The 24565-nt window shown below is 42.4% G+C and overlaps 2 protein-coding genes across 7 annotated transcripts in view; both read left to right on the forward strand.

Moving 5' to 3' along the window:
- AREL1 (apoptosis resistant E3 ubiquitin protein ligase 1) overlaps nucleotides 1–12192 on the forward strand; it is a 32317-nt gene extending 20125 nt beyond the window's left edge. For all 3 annotated transcript variants that reach the window (XM_053307355.1, XM_053307374.1, XM_053307364.1), the window contains exons 11-20: nucleotides 1088–1209; nucleotides 3373–3448; nucleotides 4570–4679; nucleotides 5819–5998; nucleotides 6123–6248; nucleotides 6425–6554; nucleotides 6634–6692; nucleotides 8008–8097; nucleotides 8710–8885; nucleotides 9163–12192. In XM_053307355.1, the coding sequence (XP_053163330.1) occupies nucleotides 1088–1209; nucleotides 3373–3448; nucleotides 4570–4679; nucleotides 5819–5998; nucleotides 6123–6248; nucleotides 6425–6554; nucleotides 6634–6692; nucleotides 8008–8097; nucleotides 8710–8885; nucleotides 9163–9265 (1172 nt within the window). In that variant the 3' untranslated portion in view covers nucleotides 9266–12192. The remainder of the gene's footprint in view (nucleotides 1–1087; nucleotides 1210–3372; nucleotides 3449–4569; nucleotides 4680–5818; nucleotides 5999–6122; nucleotides 6249–6424; nucleotides 6555–6633; nucleotides 6693–8007; nucleotides 8098–8709; nucleotides 8886–9162) is intronic.
- Nucleotides 12193–18686: 6494 nt separating this feature from the next.
- Nucleotides 18687–24565, forward strand: part of LTBP2 (latent transforming growth factor beta binding protein 2) — a 259813-nt gene continuing 253934 nt past the window's right edge. For all 4 annotated transcript variants that reach the window (XM_053276860.1, XM_053276887.1, XM_053276867.1 and 1 more), the window contains exon 1: nucleotides 18687–18841. The gene's annotated coding sequence lies outside the window, so the exon portion shown is untranslated. The remainder of the gene's footprint in view (nucleotides 18842–24565) is intronic.

Consider the following 24565-nt stretch of genomic DNA (forward strand, 5'->3'; position numbering starts at 1 on the left):
TGGAAGGGTGGTATAGAAATTGAATTATTATTATTATTATTATTATTATTATTATTATTATTATTATTATTATTAAAGCAAAGCAAAACAGCAGCACAGCCAAAGAATCAACAAAAAAGCTAAAGAACTGACAAGCAATCTGCTCAGATATCAGCGAGCCAGTGTGGTGAAGTGGTTAGAGTGCTGGACTAGGACCAGGGAGACCCGAGTTCAAATCCCCATTTAGCCATGATGCTTGCTGGGTGACTCTGGGCCAGTCACTTCTCTCTCAGCCTAACCTACTTCACAGGGTTGTTATGAGGAGAAACTCAAGTATGTAGTACACCGCTCTGGGCTCCTTGGAGGAAGAGTGGGATATAAAATGTAAAAAATAAATAAATAACCACCATCTCCAATCACTAACTGGGGAAAAACACACATTTTAACTTTGGCAGCCAGGATGATATTTCATAGAGTTGGTACTACTGTTGAAAAGGCCCTGCTCCTGGTGGACGCTCGCCACACTTGTGGAAGGGGACTTTGCCCACCCCTGCCTCCCCACTGCAGCCCCCAAGAAGGTGCTCTGAGGGTTGGAACAGAATGGCATGTGTGGGGAGATTCTCAGGGTAGTGGTGGAGATGGGAACCTGCTGAAAGGGAGCAGAGGCATTTTCTGTGAGTGGAACTTAGCTTGTAGTTTAGCTTGTAGCTAGAGCCCCTGGTGGCGCAGTGGTAAAACTGCCGCCCTGTAACCAGAAGGTTACAAGTTCGATCCTGACCAGGGGCTCAAGGTTGACTCAGCCTTCCATCCTTCCGAGGTCGGTAAAATGAGTACCCAGAATGTTGGGGGCAATATGCTAAATCATTATAAACCGCTTAGAGAGCTCCGGCTATAGAGCAGTATAGAAATGTAAGTGCTATTGCTATTGCTATTGCTATTGCTAGTTTGGATACAACCCTTGGTCTTTTATGAGGGAGTGTGATCTATCCAGAATAGTTATTTCCTGTCACCTGCTACCTGATCTTTTTAACGGGTATGCTGAACATTGAGCCTGAACCTTCTGCATACTCTGCCATTAAGCGACTGCCCACTTCCTTGTTGGTTGCAGGAGGCTCAGAGACTTTTCAAGACAAAGTGAACTTCTTCCAGAGGGAGCTGCGTCAGGTGCACATGAAGAGACCCCACTCCAAAGTTACTCTGAAAGTCAGTCGCCACAACCTTTTGGAATCTGTGAGTGTGTCTCTAATTTAGAACTCTTGGAGGAAGGCAGAGTGGTGTATGTGTGGCTCTTGGAGAAGGTTTTGTAAATGTTTCCTCTTCTGGGAGCTTGAGTCTTTTCACTTTGGTCTGCAGATGGGCTGGAGAGAAATGGAGTCAGGAGAATTACTATATAACTAGCTGACCTGGCGTAGAGCATCTGTGCCCCTAGTTCTCCCTGTCTCTCCTCCCCTTCATCCCCATTTCGTTCTCCTTCGGCGGCCAGGCGGCCTGGCTGCTGCTTCTCCTCGTTGCCCGGCTGCTGCTTCTCCTCCCCACCTGCTCGGCCATTCTCCTGGCCAGTGGTTTCTTTCCACCTGTCCCCATCGCGAATCGGCAGCTGCTCACGAACTCTCCTGAGAGCTGCCATGCATGGTATTAGCGATGGGTACACCTTAGAGAAATATATATGAAGAAGAAGATTATAGACCTCCCCCTGAAACCTGTGTATGTTTTTCTGTTTTTTTTCTCATTTATATCCCACTTCCTTCTATCATGGAACCTGAAACAGCATACATGAGGTTCCCAGGTGGTTACCCATTCAGGCACTGACCAGACCTGGTTAGCTTCAGCAGGGTGGCTGTATAATATACCCTCAGAGCATGACCTATGACTCAAGGCATGGTATTGAGCACACCAAAGTAGTCTGTGTTAAGCAGACTGCCAGTCCTTTAATGAAAAAATTAATATTGGCTCTCATTCAGTCTAATGTGCAGGGGCTTTTTTCTGAAAGAGAGTCCTGAGGAGTATCTGCTCTTGCATCTGCCTATGTGTACTTGGTGTGACTGCTTCAGGCAGCTCAGAATAGATAGATAATGTATTGCCAGTGACTTACTGTGAAAACTATGTCTGATTCCTAAAAGCATTCTCCATTGAATCCCAGTCTCCCTGTTATGCAGACTCGTATAAAATTTAGCTCTAGTTCTGGCACTGCCAATGGATAAGATCAAGGGAATTAAACTGCGTGTGGGAAACTTAAGCTCTTAATGTGGAAGATGAAGCTTACTGTGAATGTAGCCATAGAGCAGTAGACGCTTGTTAGTGAGCTAAGAGTTGCCATTTGGGATTTCTGGCCTGCTGTTTTTTGCTGGGATTCTAAATGGAATTGAGATTCTATGCCTAGGTATTTCTAGTTGCTTCCAAGATTTTGCTTAAAGCAGTCTTGTGGGACTGGTGGTGCATTAAAAGATAAGAATATGGATCATGAGCACAAGTCTTAAAACAGTTTATTTGTGGACACTTAGGGAAGGAGGCTTCTAGGTATTAAGGAATATGGATCTTTTAAGAGCCAGTTGTACCAAACCACCATCGGTCACCCCTCTATCCCTGTGTGTCCCATCTTGAGTCTGTGTTGGTGACAGTGTTCTAGTTGGCAGCCGGCAAGAGGAGTTCAGCCATTTTACCCACCCACCCCCACCGCCATCCTTTTCATTGTCTAATCTGACCTTTTTGTATGTTCTTCTATTCTTTGCATGACAGGAGGACAAACTGGAATTCAGAAAGATAGAAACTTTTAGATAGTTTCTATCTTTCTGAATATAGAAATATACTCAGAAAGATGCCATTTGAGAGAATAATATATGTATGTGGGGAAATAAATTGGTAGTTAAAAATACTCCTGAGAAGAAACAGGGGGTTGTATCTGAATATAAAGAGATGGTATTAGAGTTATCTTCAACCCTAGATGATAATGGAGAGAGGGGGTACTGATCTCATTTTGCAGTGAAGGGGAAGAGAGCTGGTCTTGTGGCAGCAACCATCCATTGTCCCCTTAGCTAAGCAGGGTCCACCCTGGTTTGCATTTGAGTGAGAGACCACATGTGAGCACTGTAAGATATTCCCTTTAGGGGATGGGGCTGCTTTGGGAAGAGCATCTGCATGCTTGCATGCAGAAGATTCCAAGTTCCCTCCCTGGCACCTCCAAGATAGGGCTGGGAGAGACTCCTGCCTGCAACCTTGGAGAAGCCACTTCCAATCTGTGTAGACAATACTGAGCTAGATAGACCAATGATGTGACTCTGTATAAGGCAGCTTCCTATGTTCCTAAGTACAATACCTGTTCATGGAACTAAAGGCTCATATTAGCCTCTTGGTTGCAAACATCAATTGATACTGTACTTTCCTTCATATTCTCAGTCTCTGAAAGCAACACGGAATTTTTCTGTTTCTGACTGGAGCAAAAACTTTGAAGTGATTTTCCAGGATGAAGAAGGTGAGTGAGTTGGTCCTTGTATTGTGGCGCAGTTAGATAAAAGGAAATAAGTTGGGCTTTGTGCTTTGCCAGGGGTTTTGAACCCTTCTTAGCAACTGTACCCTTCTGTCACAAATCTTCAGCAAAGCTACCCCATGGAAATCTTGTGAGTGTATGAGTTATGAAACTGGCTGCTCCAGTCACTGGCTTATATCCAGACTAAGTCACTCATCAGTACTGCTGTTGAAATTAATAGGACAAGTAATAAACTCATCCCATTAATTTCAATAAGACTGCTCATGAGTAACTTCTAAGCTACTCATAAGCAGTCTTATTGAAATTAATGGGACAAGCTTATTTGTCCCATCAATTTGGGAGTACTCAGTGCTAATTTTCTGATGCCTGTCAGTCAGGTTGAGGGAAGGGGTGCGTGGCTCTACAGCACATAGCCAGCCAATTGACAGCAGAGGATGCTCCCCTTCAGCAGCAGACACATCGCTGAGGCTTCAAGTCGGTGATCCTCAGAGATAATGCAGCTGTAGTGTGGGGAGGCAGGATGGCTTTGAGTGCCCCCTGGGAGGTCGCACTCCAAGTACCACTGGGGGTACAGTACTAACACCCCCTGTTGGGAATCCTTGTGCTATGCTATTGAAAACTAATATCAGACAAGCTTCCATAATTTTCCAGTATGGAATAAGCTTCACTTTATAGATTGACAACACTGAACACAGGATAAATTGCTAATCCAAAGTATGATAGTAATGTCGCATACCTAAGATGCTCATCCAGGTGTATTCACTTATATTAGTTGATTATCTTTGTTTATGTTGTCTGAATAGAGAAGTTGAGTAGCAATACAATGGAGTAATGGGAGGGATCAGATAGTCATAGGTGTTGCATTGTTGAGTCAGGAGCGGAGGATCATGTTTCAAACGAATTGTATCCAAAGAACGGCAGTCATAATTAAGCACTATTGAAATCAGTGAGACAAGTTGCTCATGACTGACTTAAGTCCTATTAATTTTAATGGGACATAGACATGACTAACCAATAATATCTGTAGAGAGAGGAATGTTTTCTTGAAAACACAGGACTGCTGCAAGACCTTGGATGATTTGGTCTTGGTCTGTTCTGTTTTGTAGCCTTGGACTGGGGAGGTCCTCGCAGAGAGTGGTTTGAATTGATCTGCAAAGCTTTATTTGACACTACTAATCAACTTTTTAATCGCTTCAGTGACAACAACCAAGCATTAGTGAGTATTCTTCCTGTTTGTTGGTGAAAACAAAAAATAGTGCATATGCTGGTATCTTCCCCTCAGAGGCTTGTGTTTGAGTGTTTACACTCTTCTCCAAGCTTTTTCTAGCTTGTCCTGTAGGCAGAGAAGTAATTGGTTTAGCTCTTTAGTAAGGATACCGACAAGCAACCTTAAATGAAAGAGAAATTTGCACTAGCTTATATTAAATATAAATTTGTTCTTTGGCTTGCTAATCCAAACTTCCAAATTTTAGAGAATCTAAGTGAAACTCTTTCATGCCAAATTCTATTATAATTCCGCTTTTCAACAAAAAATATTGTCAAAGTAGTTTACTTTTCAAAAAAATAGATAAAATCCTAAAGGGACTTTACATAGGAAGCTGCCATATACTGAGTCAGACCATTGGTCTATCTAGCTCATTATTGTCTTCACAGACTGGCAGTGGCTTCTCCAAGGTTGCAGGCAGGAATCTCTCTCAGCCCTATCTTGGAGATGCCAGGGAGAGAACTTGAAACCTTCTGCTCTTCCCAGAGCAGCTCCATCCCCTGAGGGGAATATCTTACAGTGCTCACATGTGGTCTCCCATTTGAATGCAACCATGGTTGACCCTGCTTAGCTAATGGGACAAGTCATGTTTGCTACCACAAGACCAGCTCTCCTCTCCATCTAAAAAAAAAAGGGAGAAACACACACAAGGCACTGACATAGCCACTTGGAGGGATGCTAAGTGGGTTGAATAGGGGACAGTTGCTGTCCCCCTGCTAAATGTAAGATGGCCATCACTTTAAAAGATGCCTTTTTGCCAAGCTAGCGGGGGCAATGATTTGTTTCCATACATGTTCATGTATGCATTTATATTTATTGCACCTCTGGTTTCACTGAGAAGTCTAGCCTTCAGATGACAAAATTATGTTGTCTTATGAATAGGGACAGACTAGAGGATGGGTCTTCTAGTTTTTATGGAGCTTTGCGCTTGTGTTTAGATAAGAGCACCGTTTCAGAGATGTGGAGGCATTTGAACATAATGTATGGGAAGGGGAGAGAGTGAGTGCATGTGGGACTTTTCCAGTTGCTTAGACTAGCTAAGTGATTGCTGCAGCCCTAGCTGTGGTAATTGTGGGTTACATTGTTTGCAGGTACATCCCAACCCCAACCGACCTTCCCATCTGCGTCTGAAGGTATATGAATTTGCAGGGCGCTTGGTTGGAAAGTGTCTCTATGAGTCATCTTTGGGAGGGTCTTACAAGCAGTTGGTGAGAGCTCGTTTCACTCGATCGTTCTTGGCTCAGATTATAGGACTACGGATGCATTATAAGGTAGAATCACCCTTGTCCTTTGTGTGTTTTCAGAATCAAGCTGAGATCAGAAGAGGGTCAAACAGAGATCATACTAATTTTTCTCTCCTTCTCCTCTTTCCTCCCATGCTGTTTTTCCTCTCAGTACTTTGAGACAGATGACCCAGAGTTCTATAAATCTAAAGTTTGCTTCATCCTGAACAATGATGTGAGTGAGATGGAGATAGTTTTTGCTGAGGAAAAATATAGCAAACTGGGGCAGCTTGAAAAGGTGAGAGGCATCTATCTGGATGGTGCAGTTTGGATTCCTTGCATCCACAGTGAGGCAAGGAGCACTGTCTAAGTAGGAGGGGAGAAATCTAAAGGGTTCCTTTATTGTGTGGATTTATGAACCAAATGTGTAACTCTTCACTTTCACACTAACATTATCTCGTGTTTTTGTTTCAGGTGATTGAGCTGGTAACTGGTGGTGCTCAAGTGGCAGTAACAAATGAGAATAAAATTTTCTACCTGAATCTTCTTGCACAGTACAGACTGGCCAATCAAGTGAGAGAGGAAGTAGATCACTTCTTGAAAGGTAATGTGGAATGTGGTCTGTGCTTTTTGTATGTCCATTGCTGGTTGTTTTCTTTATGTAGTCTTCTGTCTTTTTCCAGGACTTAATGAGCTGGTTCCTGAAAACCTCCTTGCTATTTTTGATGAAAATGAACTTGAGGTAAGATTCGATGTTGCTGCCGTACCTTCCTCCTTGAATGATTGATAGCTGGGACTTCAAGGAACTGGAGTTGTCAACTTAACTCTTTCACTTTAACTTATATTATGGGACTATCTAATAAACAAGACAAACTTTTTGACCAACAAACTGCATGCTGCTGCTCCAATTCCAATTTAGCGTCTTCTCATACTATACCTTGCCCATTGCCCCTTTCTCTACTTATTTCATTTCTAAGCTTAGCACCTGGAGGCAACTATCCTTGGCAGGCAAGCTGTGGTGAGGCGGGCAGGGAGGACACTAGTGTGTAATTCTTCTTGCTTATAATTTAAATGTTGAGAGGGAAGGTAGATGCCACCTTAGGCATAATACCTTAGATTGCCTTTGTTTCCTAGGCAGTGCTTTTTGGGTTTGTTTTTTTAAACCAGGAGTTTGCATACTGGGTAAACTCAAGAGGGTAACTTGCTTTAGAGCAGGAAGTCTAAAGATTCTTTTCTTGGGAAGTAGCCAAACTTCTATTCACTTCTAATCAAAGATTGCTTAGCGAGAAAAGCTAATGGGATATGCTATGCTTTGCCCAAATGTGTAATATAGGTGCCATTGGCTAGAATGCTAACTTGGCAAAGAGGCACCTTTTACCGTGGTGATTCTCTTTATTTAGCAGGGGGAGAGTAACTGGCCCTATCCACCCCCTGCACAGTAGCTCCAGTGACTGTTGCTGGTGTCTATCTTATGTTTCTTTTTAGATTGTGAGCCTTTGGGGACAGGGGACCAACTTATTTATTTGTTATTTCTCTTTGTAAACCACCCTGAGTCATTTTTGGAAGGGCGGTATAGAAATCGGATAAATAAACAAATATTATACATCTAGGGAGATGTACATCGGGCTTCTGTCATCTAAGCCAGTCTGAAGTACCATCAGTGCTAATGACAACTCATTTGAAATGACTTTGTGGGTATTTGAGATCTTATCCTCCCCTGAATTTTCATCTTACATGGATGATGGATGATAAAAATGATGTAATCTTGTGTTGCAGTCTGCTTTTTCTTAGTATCCCTTCTATACAAGAAGAGACTACTATCATTCCTTGTAACTTGAATGAACACCTTTTTGCAGTTTGTGTGTGTGTGTGTGTGTGTGTGTGTGTGTGTAGAGGGAGGGAGGGAGGGGGTATAGAGACACAACCCTGTTTCAGAATTCTGAACATCTAATATACTGGCTTTGGGTGCAGACTCAGAGCAGACTATGTTTTGATGTCCGGTTTGAAAAGAAAGCTAGAGGCCACCTCTTCTTGATAAAGCTTTTGCTTTCTTCCAGTTGCTCATGTGTGGTACTGGAGACATCAGTGTCTGTGATTTCAAAGCACATGCTGTGGTAGTGGGCGGTTCTTGGCACTTCAGGGAGAAGGTAAGTAGAATGAACCTACAAAAATGCATTGGCTGACCTCTAATCTGGTTTCAACTGAAGCAGCAATTATGAATTGGCAGGAAATGTTGTTTTCTGGATTTAAAAAAGCAGAGTAAGTTTGGACAAACTTTTAGGCTACGTCCATACCACTTTTCTGTGGATCTCATGATATAATTTTCATTTGGTTATGTGTCTTAATATTCTGAAATGCTCTTTGCACATTTGCTTTGCATACATACTATGTCTTCACTTGAGTAGGGGCTATTCTTGGACACAATTTAAATTATTTAATATCAACAATGGAAGGACCCCTTAAATCAGAGGACTTCTGACTTATTACATTTCTTGTAAAAAATGGAAAGAATTCTGTGAGATCTGTAGGTCATAAACTACCTACAAGAAAGAAACACCAGGTGTAATTGGTGGGGGAGGAGGCTTAGAGAGAGGCTGACTTGAGAGTTGTGAATATGCCACTTTTAATTCATTCTCTGGCTTGTTTTCATAATTGGAGGGCTGTAGTATTCCTATGCTGCTTGTTTTGCAAGTACTTTAGCAGGGTTTTTCATTCTGTGGTCTTTTGTTCTTGGTTAAACCTCTTGCTCTGTGTTTCAGGTTATGCGGTGGTTTTGGACAGTGGTTTCCAGCTTCACGCAGGAGGAGCTGGCCAGGCTGTTGCAGTTCACCACTGGCTCTTCTCAGCTGCCTCCTGGAGGATTTGCTGCACTCTGTCCATCTTTCCAGATCATTGCAGCTCCGACGCACAGTACACTGCCAACAGCCCATACGTGGTGAGTACCTTGTCAGAGTATGCAAGAGAGTATGTCTGTATTAAACCTCAGTGACAAGCCACCTTGTCTTCCTTTCATTGATCTTGCAGTGCGTTTTCAGTGCTATGTTTTGAGACCCTTTTAAGGCTAGTGAGCTGTTGGTAGTCGACCTGTGATGGTCAAACATCCAGTGGGTTACTAGTGAAACAGATGTTCTTTCCTTTGCCTAGGGAATGTTGAAAGCATGTATTCATGGGCATTCTAGGCTATGGTACTAGTATTTCTTCCTTTCTTTCAGTTTTAACCAGCTGTGCCTCCCCACGTACGATTCCTATGAAGAGGTCCACAAGATGCTGCAGCTGGCCATCAGTGAAGGCTGTGAGGGGTTTGGCATGCTCTGACGCCCTCAGGAGGAACCCATCTAGCTTCCTTGGTTGCTTCAGGGCAAGGCCCAGTCTCTCTTCCCAGCTTTGTTCTCATGCCCTTCCGAAGGGCAATGGAGAAAGAGCAGGAGCACCACACAGACAGGAATGTCAGTCCACAATTTCACATGGAAACCTCCCCAGGTCTCAAGTATGTCATTGGGAGCACAACTTGCCCCTTCCCGCTTCCCAGCTCATTTCAGTTTGGTTCATAGAATGAAGTGGGGTGCAACTCTTGAGGTGATGTGGTACTTTCATTTCCTAGGGCATGCTGTGTCTGGTTTTCTGACATATCAAGCCCATACACGAAATTTGCAATTGGTACAGGCAAAGATTTTTAACTGTAACTTTCTGGTTGCTTTGGACATGAATGGACTATAATGGAGCTCTAAATCCCCAGATTATGGGAAGCCTTAATACCTTTCCATGCCTTGGCCCAAGTTCTCAAATAAGTAATTCTCCTTTAACTTGGATGTTGCTAGATGGCATAAAGCCGCCACCACCACCCCACTTACTCTTTAGTATCTGGTCCTTTTGGGTTTTTAATTCTCTTAACCCTGGGTGCTGCCGCTGCTTGTTCTTGCTGGAAAGTTAAGGCAGCAGTTCTGTCACTGGAGCACTACTGTTGGCCCTGGCAGTGACATTGTACTACCTCCATCAGGAGCTGATAACAGGATGTGCTTCTGTATTGGCAGTGGCTTCCAATGACTGAACTGGAAGAAGAGTTTGTCCTCCAGTGATTGTTTCTGACAGTGGTCATGAACGTGGATGAAGGTTTGTTCCACCATGACCACCTCCCAATTCCCCTTAGAGAGGATGGATATATATATATGTCTGAGGTCCAGTGCCTATCTCTCTCTCCATACCGATCTCTTAGGGGACTTGGGAAGCAACAGTGGCAGGCCAAGAGGCAGCTATGATTGTATGCATCCAACGTACATCGGTGCAGTTGGACGGATAAGTATTGGATAGAGCCCAGAACCTCAGTCTGTCTCTCTCTGATTCCACAGGTGTCTACCTCTGCCACATGGCAGTAAGAATATCTTGTTTCTCTAGCAGACTTCAGTTAATAAGGCATTGGTACTTGTGCCCTGCTTTTTCTCCTGCATTCTGTCCCCTGAGCATTCCTTGAATTTTTCTCGGGATTAAATTGGAGCTGCTTATACAGGCACTAGAGAAGTAGGCCCAGAAGGCCACATGTTGAACTGCGCACTCTACAAGAAGAAGAAAGTGTGTGCTGTCATGTAGAATTGATCAGCATCTCTGACACTGTCCTTTCCACCACTCCCATTTTCCCTGGCAATAAAGGAGTGGGAATTCAGGGATCCTTGCTGGCCCTCTAGCCAGCTCTTGTCAGCAAAGCCAAAATCTGATTAGTGTGACGTGAATGTCTTGTTGGCACCTCAAGTGCATTTCTCCTGGTCAAGGAAGAGATGTTGGTGGCTGGTTATTTAGGGAGAGGAGCCTACAGTATGACCGTCTGGATTGAGGGAGCCCCCCACCCCCATGCTGAAATCTCAGTGGGGTGTCTTATGAAAGCAAACCTCCGGAAAAATATTGTTGTGCCACCTTTTCCAGTCCAACCATTTTGCCATAGGTTGGCACTATAGCTTTCTTGAGATGACAGAAGGGCATGTCCTTCCCACCCCCAAAGATAGCTGTACACTTTTCCAACATACACTGAATTATTTACAAATTTGAAGGGAAAAGGCAGTGTGCAAACCTGCTCAAATAGAAAATTTTCTTTACCTGAATGCATATTACATCTGTACAGAAGTAAAAGCCATCATTTTGCCAAAAGTGTTACAACTCTGAGTATTGGGACAACTCAGGGATCCCTTTCCTTTTAAGATACGTTTAGAGACCACCACTGTATTTTCCTTCATGGCAGACATTTTTCCTCTGAGCATTCTTCTAAAAAGTGAATATATGCCATCTGATTGCACTAAGGGTGGCATCTGCAATCTGTGTAGTAAAGGCTACCGAATGCCTTTTGACACACCCACTGCTCTCCCCAGGGACCAAAAGATGATATTGCACAGCTTGGCCAGTTGATGCTGGTGGGGTGGGAGTGCTGCTTGGTGCTGTTCCAATCCTTTGTCTTGTTCCTGGCTTACTGAAAGTTTTTTCCAGCAATGGCTCAAGGTTGGTTCTGCTACATCTTCCTCAGGAATCCTCTCCTTTCTTCTCTAGAGCTCAGCTGTTTTTATACTAAGGACAGAGTGGCTGGATTTTCAGCAGACATTCTCTGCTAGAACCCACTCTCTTAATAATGTATTTGGCACTTCTTGCCTCTTTGCAGCTGTACAGATGCCAAGGATTTTCTTTTTACATAAGCACAGTTAGAACAGTGGTGGATGCTGCTAGTTCTTAGGTAACAATGCACTTGTGTGTGTTCTTTTACTCACCCCTATCATCAGCAGGTTCCATTCTTCCCAAGGCTTCATAACTTCAATGCAGAGGATCTGATTTTCTTAAATCTTGCTTCTTGTTCTTTCCTAACTTTGTATGTTGCCCTGATTCCAATATGGGGACATGGTACAGGCTTTACTCTAGTCATTTATACTGTGTGGGTGCGTGCGTGTGTGTGTGTGTGTGTGTTTATGAAGAGGTCTCTTCCTTTTCATTGGCCCTTGCTTGTTTCATCTAATGTATCAGTTTCCAGGATATAGAAATGGTACTGTCTCAAATAGATCTCTATCCTTTGGAGCTGCCATGGATACCACAGGATGGCCTTGGCCTCCATCCGAGAACTATCTTGCATGTTTTAGAAATGAAGACCTATTAATTTAGCAAGGTCAGGGCATTTTTCCAGCTGGCCAACTCCAGACTGAGTTCAGCAAGATTATGTAAGCTTCTAATGGATTCTGTAAATAGTTTGTACAATAAATAAAATATTTAAAATATGATGTGTCTGTATGTTTGTGTTACATAATGAAGATTATTCTTACTTTGTTTTACATGCCAGGGCTACTTTACAGTCCTGGATCAGGCCCAAGGCCTATCCAGTCCAGCATCCTGTTTCACACAGTGGCCCACCAGATGCCTCTGAGAAGCCCACAGCAAGAGCTGAAGACATGCCCTCTCAGCTGCTGTTGGTCCCCTGCCACTGGTATTGAGAGGCATCTTTTCTCTGAGACTGGACTACTTTGAAGAGATTTGGTCCCGCTGGAGGTGTGGTGACTATTCTTCAGACTTTAATATGATACCTTTGCACAGTGGGTACATTCAGGCTATCACGAAAGCCATGGTTTAGATCAGGGATTCTCAACGTTGGGTCCCCAGATGTTATTAGACTTCAACATTGAGAATCCCTGGTTTAGCTTATCTGAACCTCTCCCTGGTGTCCCAGGTTGAGGCGGGAGCTAGAGGTGCTTTTTATCGGCTTTGGCTAATAGGCCAGTTGCGTCCATTTTTTGAGATGAATGACCTCAAAATGGTGGTACATATGCTGGTAACCTCTAGGCTGGATTACTGCAATGAGCTCTATGTGGGGCTGCCTTTGTACGTAGTCCAGAAAATACAGTTGGTTCAGAATGTGGCAGCCAGGTTGGTCTCTGGGTCATCTAGGAGAGACCATGTTACTCCTCTGTTAAAAGAACTACACAGGCTGCCTATACATTTACGGTCAAAATACAGGGTGCTGGTTATTACCTATAAAGCCCTAAACAGCTTAGGCCTTGAGCATTTAAGAGAACAACTTATTCACCATGAGGCCATCACCTGTTAAGATCATCTGGAGACGTTTGTCTGCAGTTGCCGCCAAATCGTTTGGCAGCTACTCTGGAACGGGCCTTCTCCGTTGCTGCCCCTGGACTTTGGAATGCGCTCTCTTGAAATAAGTCTCATCTCTAGCAACTTTTTAAAAGGCACTGGAGACACATTTATTCACCCAGGCTTTTAATTAGATTTATGGTTTTAAATTTTTAATGTTGGTTTTCAATTATTTTAATGTTTGTTTAAATGATTTTAATTGTTTCGTTTAGTTCTGATTTTAATTGTTTTATTTTTCTTTTGATGTAAACCACCCTGAGCCATTTTTGGGTGGTATATAAATCAAATCAATAAATATTGCAAATGGGATCAAGGGAGTCACAGGCTCGCTCACTCCTCCTACCTCTCCCAAGTGCCAGAGGAGGAGATAAAAAGCTCCTGCTTTCAGTTTTAAACTAGCCACATCTCTGTCTGTTGACAGGGCTTAGGGAACTGTGGCTAGTCCAGTGCCTGAAGGAGGAAAGGGGAGGATGAGCATGCCTGCTTGCAGCTCTCTCTGTGTTTGTGTGCAGGAAAAGTCACTGTGTCAAAGTCTGCTGAGGCATAAACTGTGGCTTCAGTTTGATTTTGCAGTCATGCTTTTGCATCTTGAATCTTTTGGCATCTTGCCTCATTCCAGCTGCCTGGTTCATATTAAAAACTGGCGCTACACAATTGAGATAATTCCAGCAATTGACTGGGCAGTCTCCTTCCTTATCACTGGGCAGATACTCCAGTCTAAAAGGGAATTACTTCTGTGGTTAATCTAGAAGAACTACTAGCTGTGGCCCCCCATATTTATGATCACCATTCTGCCGATTAATCCCCACTGTGCTCTTGAATTTTATTTATTTTATTTATTTGTTTATTAACTGTGGTTTGTATCTCCTAAATTGTAGGTTATCTTAACATTTTAAAAAAATATATGAAGCTCAAAAAAGTACACTAGTCCTATGCTTATTTTGAAGATTTTTATGCTTGATCACAAGTTATTAATGCACAGTATTCAGAATACAAAGTGTAGTGCAATAAAATCAAATAAAAACAAGTTATGCAACTAGGGAAACGACCCTGCTCTAAGTTTCCACTGGTTTTGCTTCCAATAAGGATGGGATTTGGAGCAGGGTTTCCTCTCCCAAACTCTAAGGATGGGGAGAAATATGTGGGAGGAGGCACTGGGTAAATATCCACCTGTGTGTTTGACACACTTGTTGTCTTCCTCTTTTCATCTATTTTCCAAGGTGGTCAAGAACAGGAAAGGAATGGTACCTGGTGTCCCAGAAGGCAATTGCATTTTAAGAACAAAAGCGCATTACTGCTACTTGGCCACTAGGGGGAAGCCTATACTTAAAACTGATCATTTTAAAAGGCAGCAAGATCTTTTGGTAACCTGTCAATAGAATAAATAATAATAATAATAATAAACAACTTTATTTGTTAGCTGCCCCATTATTTAGGGAGCAGCTAAAACAAATTTTTCAAACACATAATATTAAGTCATAAGACCAAAGGGGGGGGGGGAATACCATACAAAGCAATTAAAACACTTTTAAAACCAGTTAACAATCAAATTTGAAAATCTAAAGATTGCAAATAATAATTCTTTGCTATCATGGGCACACAAAAAATATTGTTTATACTTCCATCTTTATCCTGCCCTTCCAAGGAGATCCGGAGGGCATACTGTGTTCATGTCCCCCACTTTATCCTTTAAAAAAAACTGTGGAACATAGGAAGCTGTATGTACGTAGTCTGGAAACTTCAGTTGGTTCAGAATGCAGCAGCTAGGTTGATCTCTGGGTCATCTAGGAGAGACCACATTACTCCTTTGTTGATGGCGTTACACTGGCTGCCAATAGGTTTCCTGGCAAAATACAAATTGCTAAGCCCTAAACAGCTTAGGCCCTGGGTATTTAAGAGAGTGTCTTCTTAGCTCTGAGCCCCACTGGCCGTTGAGGTCACTTGAGGAGGTCCGTCTCCAGTTGCCACCAACTCGTTTGGTGGCTACACAGAGATGGGCCTTCTCGGCTGCTGCCCTGAGATTGTGGAATGTGCTCCCTGCTGAGATACGATCCTCCCCATCTCTGGCAATTTTCAGAAAACACATGAAAACACATCTCTTCAACCAGGCTTTCTCAGCTTTTTAAAACTTGTTTTTAAATTGTTCTGATTATTTGTTTTATGTTTTTAATTGTTAATCATTGTTTTATGCTTTATAATTTTTGTTTTAATTATTAACTGATTTTAATGGTGTGTTAATGTAAACTGCCCTGAGTCTTTTGGAAGGGCGGTATAAAAGTTTTAATAATAATAATAATAATATACTGAGTCAGACCATTGGTCTATCTAGTTCAGTATTGTCTTCACAGACTGGCAGCGACTTATCCAAGGTTGCAGGCAGAAAAATCTCTCAGCCTTATCTTCGAGAAGCCAGAGAGGTAACTTGGAACCTTCTGCTCTTCCCAGAGCAGCTTCATCCCCTGAGGGGAATATCTTACAGTGCTCACACTTCTAGTCTCCCATTCATATGCAACCAGGGAGAACCCTGCTTAGCTAAGGGGACAAGTCATGCTTGCTACCACAAGACCAGCTCTCCTCTAGGCTAGGTCAGTTGCCCAGTAATCCTCATGGCTAGATGGGGATTTGAAATGAGAGGTGAATAAATGGGAATTAGAAGTGAATTGACCCAATCTTAAACTTACATTCTAATCTCTACAGCAGTGGTTCCCAACCTGGGGGGCCTCCAGATGTTGCTGAACTACAACTCCCATCATCCCCAGTCAAAATAAATTGTAGCTATGACATAGGAAAACTTTGCTGACCTCTCTAGATTTTTGTTCCACTTGACTAATTTATTTTACAGATGGCTGGATCAACTGGTACAAATCTTTTCCACTTGGTAACTACTATCTCTGGCTGGGGTCCAAATCACTGCTTAAAATCAGGGATTTGTGCCAGCAGAATTTTTGGCGTCCTTCCTTTGAACAGCTGGCCTTCATGCCATACTACAAGCTGTTTTTTGAAACAGGGAAGTTTTCAAAGTAGTTTTACACTGGAACATCAGGGCTGCTGGTCAAGAAATCCACATCTGAAGCTGCCTTGGGTGTCTAGAACGTGTGCCATGACACTGTGCATTCTGGTCTGTGTGCCTTTATGTGAAAAGCACTGTAGAAGTTTTTCTCTTGGTAAAGTGTCGCAAGCTATTCTATGTCTCATTTCTTTATTGCCAAAGGGTCACCATTTTGGTGAAACCCCAGTTGATAGCATTAAAAGGGTAATACACATCTTTTTGGAGATAGCATGAGGCAGGCTAATGGGAGGACTAAAATGGACAATTTATCAATGTGATCATAGCCAGGGGGAGAAATAATTTGCTTAAGACTGGGCTTGATTGTATTCACTTGGCAGAGTTTATCAGCCAGGAGCAAACACAATTGTTCTGAACCTCTTGGGCAGAATCCAGACTAAATTGCATTTTGATTAATCAGACTTAAGTTAACTCTGACCAGTTTGTCTTATTTCAATTATGCTTAGTCGTGACTAATTTAGTCTAGATACTACCTTGCTTCCTTGCCCCCCACTATACTCAAGTGCTTTTCTTCCACAAAAATAGAATAGTTGTTCAGTATACTTACAGCCTTTTCACACAGTATGCTTTGCAAAATAACACATCTTTTGGAAAACTTCTTAAAAAGGACAAATTCGGACTACCTCTACTGTTAACTTTAATCCTGTTTGCAAGGAAAGCAAAAAAGGCACATAATCTTAGAGCTGACATTGGTTGCTTCAGAAATGTAACTTGTCTAATATTGGCATGGGAGCGAAACTATATCACTGGCTAGACTGTTAAAAATCATTCCAAATGAGGAGCAAGAGATCTGGCAGACCTGAATATTTTGATTTTGGGATTTTTTTCTATGAGGTAGAATGAGACTTATAGCCCAGATAGATAGATAGATAGATCTATCTAGTGCATGTTTATACCGCCCTAACCCAAGGTCTCAGGGTGGTTCACAACAAATAAAAACAAAACATTAAAATCAAATATTAAAAACAGCTTAAAACAAATCAATAAATAATCCAAAATTTTAAAAGTTACAAAGTTAAAATGCCTGAGTAAAAAGATAAGTCTTTAGACACTTTTTTAAAGCTGCTAGAGATGGGGAGACTCTTATTCCCACGGGAAGCGCATTCCAAAGTTTTGGGGCGACAAGAGTCCCTGGGTGTCCACCAGACAACATGAAGACAAGCCACAGACAAGCCTCCCCTGATGTACGCAGTAGACGATGGGGATCATGCAGAAGAAGACGCTTTCTTAAGTACCGTGGGCCTAAGCTGTTTAGAGCTTTATAGGTTATAACCAGCACTTTCAGAGGCGTATCTAGGGAAAATAGCGTCTAGGGCAAGCACTGAAATTGCTTCCCCTGTCCAAACATCTGACACCCATCTTTCAGATAACTTTACCATACTATCAGCTGAAAAATACAAGTCAAGCTCATTAATCTTTTAATATTTCAAAAACTATTTGGCAGTGGACGTAGCCAGACCAAAAAATGCTGGAAGACTACAAATTTCAGTATGCTGGGGCTCATGAAGTACCCAAATACTATGTGGAGGTGTACTTGGAAAACTAAACAGAAGTGCCTGTCTAATTCTCTACTATGCATTGTAGCATTACTATTACATAAGTTGTAAAATTAAATGGAGAACTGGACTTTTCCCAGATACTCTGGAAATAATTAAAGGATATGCAGAGTAAACTGTGTCACTGCTTGGAATATATTCTAGTATTCCAGAAAAATAGTTAAAATGAGAGAAAGAGAGCAAGAAACTCCCAGTGGGCCTTAATACTAAGGATTTCACACTGATTCAAAGACAAACTCACCATTAATAGCCATATTATTAAGACATCACATTTAACTCACTTATCACAAGAGCAAAGTAAGAGCAAATGAATACAATCCTAGCTCATAAGCTTCAGCTCAGTATTCACAAGCCCTGATTCTCTGTACATAGTGCCAGTCTGAATATGTGTACAGTGTCTTAGATTATATTATTTTTTTTTAAAAAAAATTACCTGTAGCCCCTTCAGGGGGCTTTCTAAAGGCCCCAGGGGGGTCTGAAAAGGTTCCCCCTCCCTCCGCTGGCCTCTAGGGCCTTGCAGGGACCATTTAAGCGTGTGTTGTGGCCATTTTTAAAAATAATCTTTTTTTTTAAAAAAATGGCTGCTGAAAACAAAATGGCCACCGTGCATGCTCAAATGGCCACTGCAAGGCCTTGCATGGCCCAGGGCCTCACAGAGCCCATTTGAGCATGCACGGTGGCCATTTTGTTTTCAGTAGCCATTTCTTAAATCTTTTAATTTTACAAAATGGCACCCCCCTTCAAGTGGTGCCCAGGGCACGTGCCCTGCCTACATACACCCCTGAACACTTGTATTTTGCCCAGAAACATATTGGCAGCCAGTGCAACTCCAGAAATATAGGAGTAATATGGTCTCTTCGAGATGACCCAGAGACCAACCTGGCTGTCGCATTTTGTACTAATTGCAGTTTCTGGACTACGTACAAAGGCAGCCCCACATAGAGTGCATTGCAGTAATCAAGTCTGGAGGTTACCAACAAGTGTACTACTGTTTTGAGATCATGAACCTCAAGAAACGGACGCAGCTGGCGTATCAACTGAAGCTGATAGAAAGCGCTTCTGGCCACTGTCTCAACCTGTGGAACCAGGGAAAGGTGTGGATCCAGAAGCAACTGCGTACCTGTTCCTTCTGAGGAGGTGTGACCCCATCTAGAACAGGTAGGTCAGTATTGCTTCCTGAGTGATGACCCCACACAATAAGTACCTCCGTCTTGTCTGGATTCAGTCTCAGTTTGTTATCCCTCATCTAGCCCATTACTGCTTCCAAGCAGGCATTCAGGGAGGATATACCTTCTTCTGATGATGTTGACATGGAGAAATAGATTTGGGTGTCATCAGCATACTGATAACACCCAGCACCAAACCTCTGGATGATCTCTCCCAACGGTTTCATGTAGATATTAAAAAGCATTGGAGACAGTATGGAGCCCTGAGGGACCCCATGTAAAAGCTCAGATTTTGAAGAGCAACAGTCTCCAAGAGACACCATCTGGGATCTGCCAGAAATATCAAATATCACTTATAAACTGTACATACTTATTTATATTTTTGCACAGTGTGTGAAAATATAAATATTAGTTAATAAAAAGGCATAATACAGCTACATAATTCATGATTTACCCTTCTTTTGCTTAACATCATTGCATCGTATCAGCCATCTTGTTCTATGTAACTACTGAGAACATTAGTTCAGGGTTTCTTAACCTTGGGCCCCCGGATGTTTTTGGACTACAATGCCCATCATCCCCAGACATGGCCTTTGTGGCTGAGGATGATGGGAATTGTAATCCAACAACATCTGGGGGCCCAAGGTTAAGAAACCCTGCTGTTCTTCAGTGTTTTTAAATTGTTGTTGTTTAATTACTGTTTTATGATGTTTTAATTGTTAATTGGTTTAAAAAAAATTATAAAACAGTTTAATTGTTAACTGATTTTAATGGTTTTGTTTTAATTGTAAACTGCCCTGAGCCATTTCAGAAGGGCGGTATAAAAATCCAGTAAATGTGCATTGACAAATTCCAGAACCTTGGGCTTTTATATGCTTGTCCAGTAATTACATCAGTCTGCAATCTAATTCATTCAGGAGGGATGGAAAGATACTGTCTACCATTTTCTGGTTTTCCTGATAAGGCCTGTCTTCTGATAAGACCCTCTTGTGCTGACCACGCCTTCATATGCTCTGCTTTTCTTCTTTGATATGCCTGTTGCGGTGGTTACCAGTTCAATATTGGGGATTGTATCATGTGCCATTCATGAGCCTTTTTATACATGCCATATATCCTGTATTACATAATTACTTCATTTGTAATGTTCTCCCTCTTATCGTTATATTTGTTTATCATATTTATATACTGCCCGATATATTCACCTCTATGTGGTGTATGCAATCCAAATTACAATATAAAAATAAAACAATTGCACAGAATATACATAATTCAGAGTGGAACAATTACAATTTAATTTTAATCTTAGTATTTAATTGAATATTAAGATGTCCTTTTGAGAACAGGAGCATCTTTCTCAGTGGTCCTTTCCTTGCCAGGCACACGGGCTTATATTTTGGTTTGCTGATGCTATTTTAGTTTGCACTTAGCTTGGGTTACCCCACACATAGCAGCTGTCACAGCAGAAGCTTCTGATTATATATTTTCACTGTTTACAATGGCTCACAAACTGATGTCAGTAGAACAGATAATCTGTACAACCCTCACCTCCCACCCAACCCCAGGCAGCCCTGAGCTTACCGAAAAACCCTAGTCAAGAGGCCCTTGGCGCCACTGTGGTAGCTGCAGAGGCTGGAGAGAGCCTGGAAACCAGGTGGACCTCATACTAGCAGAACAGGTGTTTTTGCCCAGCTCTCTCCCTTCCTCCTCCAGCTGTCTTCTGCAGCCAACAGCACTTCCAAGGGTCTCTTGACCCTTGGCAAGGACTCTTCAGGAAGCTTGGGGGGCTGTCCACAGAGTTGGTGATGATGGTGGCATGGACTCTGCATTCAGTTGAATGTCACACTCTGGGTAAGCCTTTATTTCATACTCAGTATGTGAACCTTGATCTGGCTATCCATGCTGTATCTGCTAGCTCTCTCTTGTTCACCCATTAAAAAAAAGGCTTTCTTCTTAGCAAGCATTCCACTAATAATTCCAGCTCTAGTCCTGTCCTAGAAGCCTGAGCTGTTCTGACCCAAGGTGATTGACAGGTGCTGTCAACACACTTTGCAACAGAGTAAAAAAAAAAAAAAAATCTATGTAGGCCTTAAACTTTGAACGCTGTCAGTTGAAAAGAAAATGTGGAAGCTTCTCTATGACTCCAGTTATACAAGACAAGAACACTTTTTAGAAGGAACATGCTTTAAACTTCCATTTAAAATATTGGAATGAAATAATAATATTAATTAATAAATTACAGAATAGAGTATTCTGAATTAGGCAGGAATCTGCTAATACCTCATAGGAAAAATTCTATTTTAACTCTCTCCCTTTGCTGTCTAAAGTTGCTATCTTTCCCTCCTGTAATTGTCTATTATTCCAGAAGGGCATTAGGCCATGGGCACTGGAGAGGGCCAATTATTTGGCACAGCAGAGTCTAGAAAAGGGATGCTGACTCCTTTTAAGGCTAGTTGCCCTTCTCTGAGGGACCGGAGCATTGTGTGTTCATTACTCCCCATTCTCCCTGAATGCCTCGCCTCTCTCTCCAGTCAGTCAGCATAATTTGCCCTGGCACTGTTTTGGCATGGGCAGGACATCGGTGTCACTAACAGTCAAGGTCAGCTGTCAGCCTTGGAGCCATAAGCCTAATTCAATATTACAGATGTAGGTATTTTTTCCAAGTTCTCTCTGGGCTGCAGGCTTAAAGTCTCTGTTCTCAGCTGGGGTCCCTGATGCAGTCACTTCCCTTAGCGTTACACAACACCCCATTAAGTGAATGGCACAAACATGGGGGCGGCCCTCCCCTCCCCACTCCCAGGAAAGGCACCAGCCTGAGTGCCTCATACAATGGAAATGGATTCCAGGTGAGGAAGGGCGGCTCTTTCTTGACTGTTTGTTTCTTCCTCCATCTCAATTTTTTCTATGCTTGTCTTGTCAGCAATGTTCCCTCTAAGGCGCATGCGTGCTCATATTTTTTTGATGTCCCCTCAGTCGATTTTAGATCCCGCTCAGGTTGAATTAGGAAGGCCCCCACTCTGGATATATGTGTGCGCACACTGCCTTGATACTGCTGCCCAGAACAAAACTCATTCCACACACAGATGAAAAAATTTAGAAAGAACACTGCTTGTTATCCCCTGGGGGAAGGACTAGGCTAGGCACAGGGCAGGGTAGACCCTACAATAAATGTGCAGTAAAATGGGAATGTGTATCCAAAAGGTGGATATTAGGATTTTGCTTGAATAGTTGTGTGTTTAAAGTGTTTTTGTTTATACAGTGCCATCAATGCACAAGGTGCTTTACAGAGTTTCATTAGCATGTGTGTTTTTTAAAGATCCATGGCTTCAAGGAGCTTACAGTCTAGTACTAACAGTAGGAAGGGAGGGAGAGAGAAAACTAGCTATCCTTAACTGGGTCATATTCAGCAGCCTGTTTAAAAAAAAAAAAAAAAAAAGATAAGAAAAGTGAATTTCTCTGCGGATGTGGTGTCCCAAGGTTTAGAAGCAGCTGAGGACCTTGTGCCCATTTAACTGCAGCCTGGTAACACATTCCTGCCTGCATATTTCATGGTCAGGATGATTCATTATGATGCTTCCACAGAGGAAACAGCTCTTGGGACACGTCACTCAATATGCTCTCCAGGCTCGGCATGGAGTGTGATATAGCAAAGACCCTAAAGAGCTAGTTTCCTTTTGGAAAATTCAAGTTTCAGACAAAACAAACACTTTTAAGAGAGTCTGGAGAGGTCATGCATACTATAAAGTGCTGTCATCTTGTGCTGGACAGCAGCATTGACAAGACTTGCATGTTTGTGTTGGCTGTTAATGCTTAAGCTTACAAAAAGCCTAAACAACCATGTGCTAGAATGTTACTGTAAGATATTAATTCAGCTTCCAAAAATGAGTTGAACATAAATGTGTTAAACATTTTATTCTTCTCCCATGGCAACATACCAGAGTTAACCTCCTCTGCAGCACCGGTACACACAATTCTGTGACAGTTACTTCTCTTTCACCTTGAATTGTGTATAGAGTAAACAAACTGTAAAGCACAACAAACTCATGTTCCGGGCCAAGGACAATCCACAGTCACACTCACCTTTTCTCTCTCCTATCTCGAGCTTGTAAGGAATTGATCAAGGGCAGTGGCTTTCAAATTTTCAACCATCAAGGAACATCTTCAGCATTGGCTTCTCTGCTGCTGAACCCTGTTCTAAACATTGTAGTAAGTGTAAAGGTAAAGTAAAGTGTGCCGTCAAGTCAATTTCAACTCCTGGTGCCCACAGAGCCCTGTGGTTTTCTTTGGTAGAATACAGGAGGGGTTTACCATTGCCTCCTCCCGCACAGTATGAGATGATGCCTTTCAGCATCTTCCTATATCGCTGCTGTCCGATACAGGTGTTCCCCATCGTCTGGGAAACATACCAGCAGGGATTCGAACCGGCACCCTTCTGCTTGTTAGTCAAGCATTTCCCCGCTGCACCACCTAAGGTGGTCTGTAGTAAGTGTACTGGCTTACATACAGTGCTCCACCATTCTGTGTTCTATGCCTCTCCAAACCATGTGCTTACATGGAGAGGCTTTGGTGAATTCCCCACTGACACCCCCTACCCACCCCTCATGAGCTGCTCTTGTGCAGAATTAGTCCATGTTGGTCTCCCTCCCTGAGCTGTGTGTGCAGGGGGACTGTATGCCAGGAACTGGATCGTGCCCATATTTTTGAAATTTCAGGTGAGGCTGGTTAAGGTCAGTGTTGACATATAATTCTTTCTGACCATACAAAAGTGGACACTTTCCATCCATATTGTGTTCTTTACTTACAACGGACAGAACTTCCAAATTATGAACAATCCATAAATATTATGAACAAACAGGAACCAGATCCAATAAGTGTCTGGACTATTTCTCCTACAAGTAGTGCCAGGTTCAGCTCTCGTGCTCTCTTTTTTAAGGGGATCTTTATTTTTTTTACATTTATATTCCGCTATGCTATGCTGGCTCTCAGTTATGAGTCTGGATCTGCAGTTATGAGTCAAAAGAAAACAGGGATACCAGGCCAGCAATAGTAATTTCCTACAGAGTCTCTTCAGCTTCTTGGGAAGACGGAGAAAGGCCCAAATTAGAAAGCATTCTAATTCTGACTGATGTGAGTATCTCTTGCTTGTGGTCTACATATGGATTTTCTAATTGTGGGGCATCTTAGGTGAGCACATAACAAGTGATGGGTGAATTCAGTATTTATCACTCGATAGATGCATCTCATAAATCAGGTCTAAAATGCCAGAACCTGCTATGAACTCATGTCCAGGATCGTGACATTTCTAAGTGGCATCAGCTCTTTAGAGCTAATTGGAAGCTGAGAAGCAGGGAGAGATGAAACGGCGTAAGGGAGAGAGGCAGGGAGTGACATGTAGGTGACATGTAGGTCCTGGCATGTAAGGTCTCTGAACGGTTGGTGAGTGGATGAGGGATGACGAAGGGATGGCTTTGAGAAGTACATACAGCATGAGGGAGTCTATCCTTACTGTAGTGAACAATAAAAAATAAATCAAATGCAAAGGACAACTCTGTCTTGCATCTCTGATCTCCCCAGAATAAAATTGTAGAAATGAAGCAGCAGTGAAATGAAAATGCCCATGATCTGGTCACATCGATTCTTGCATTCCTTAGATTAAGAAAGAGTGAGAGCCCACATGTCTGACCATTATTATATATACACTATAGCACACATTTTACTG

This window comes from Hemicordylus capensis, chromosome 1 (assembly GCF_027244095.1).
Source record: "Hemicordylus capensis ecotype Gifberg chromosome 1, rHemCap1.1.pri, whole genome shotgun sequence".
In the NCBI taxonomy this organism is placed as follows: domain Eukaryota; kingdom Metazoa; phylum Chordata; class Lepidosauria; order Squamata; family Cordylidae; genus Hemicordylus; species Hemicordylus capensis.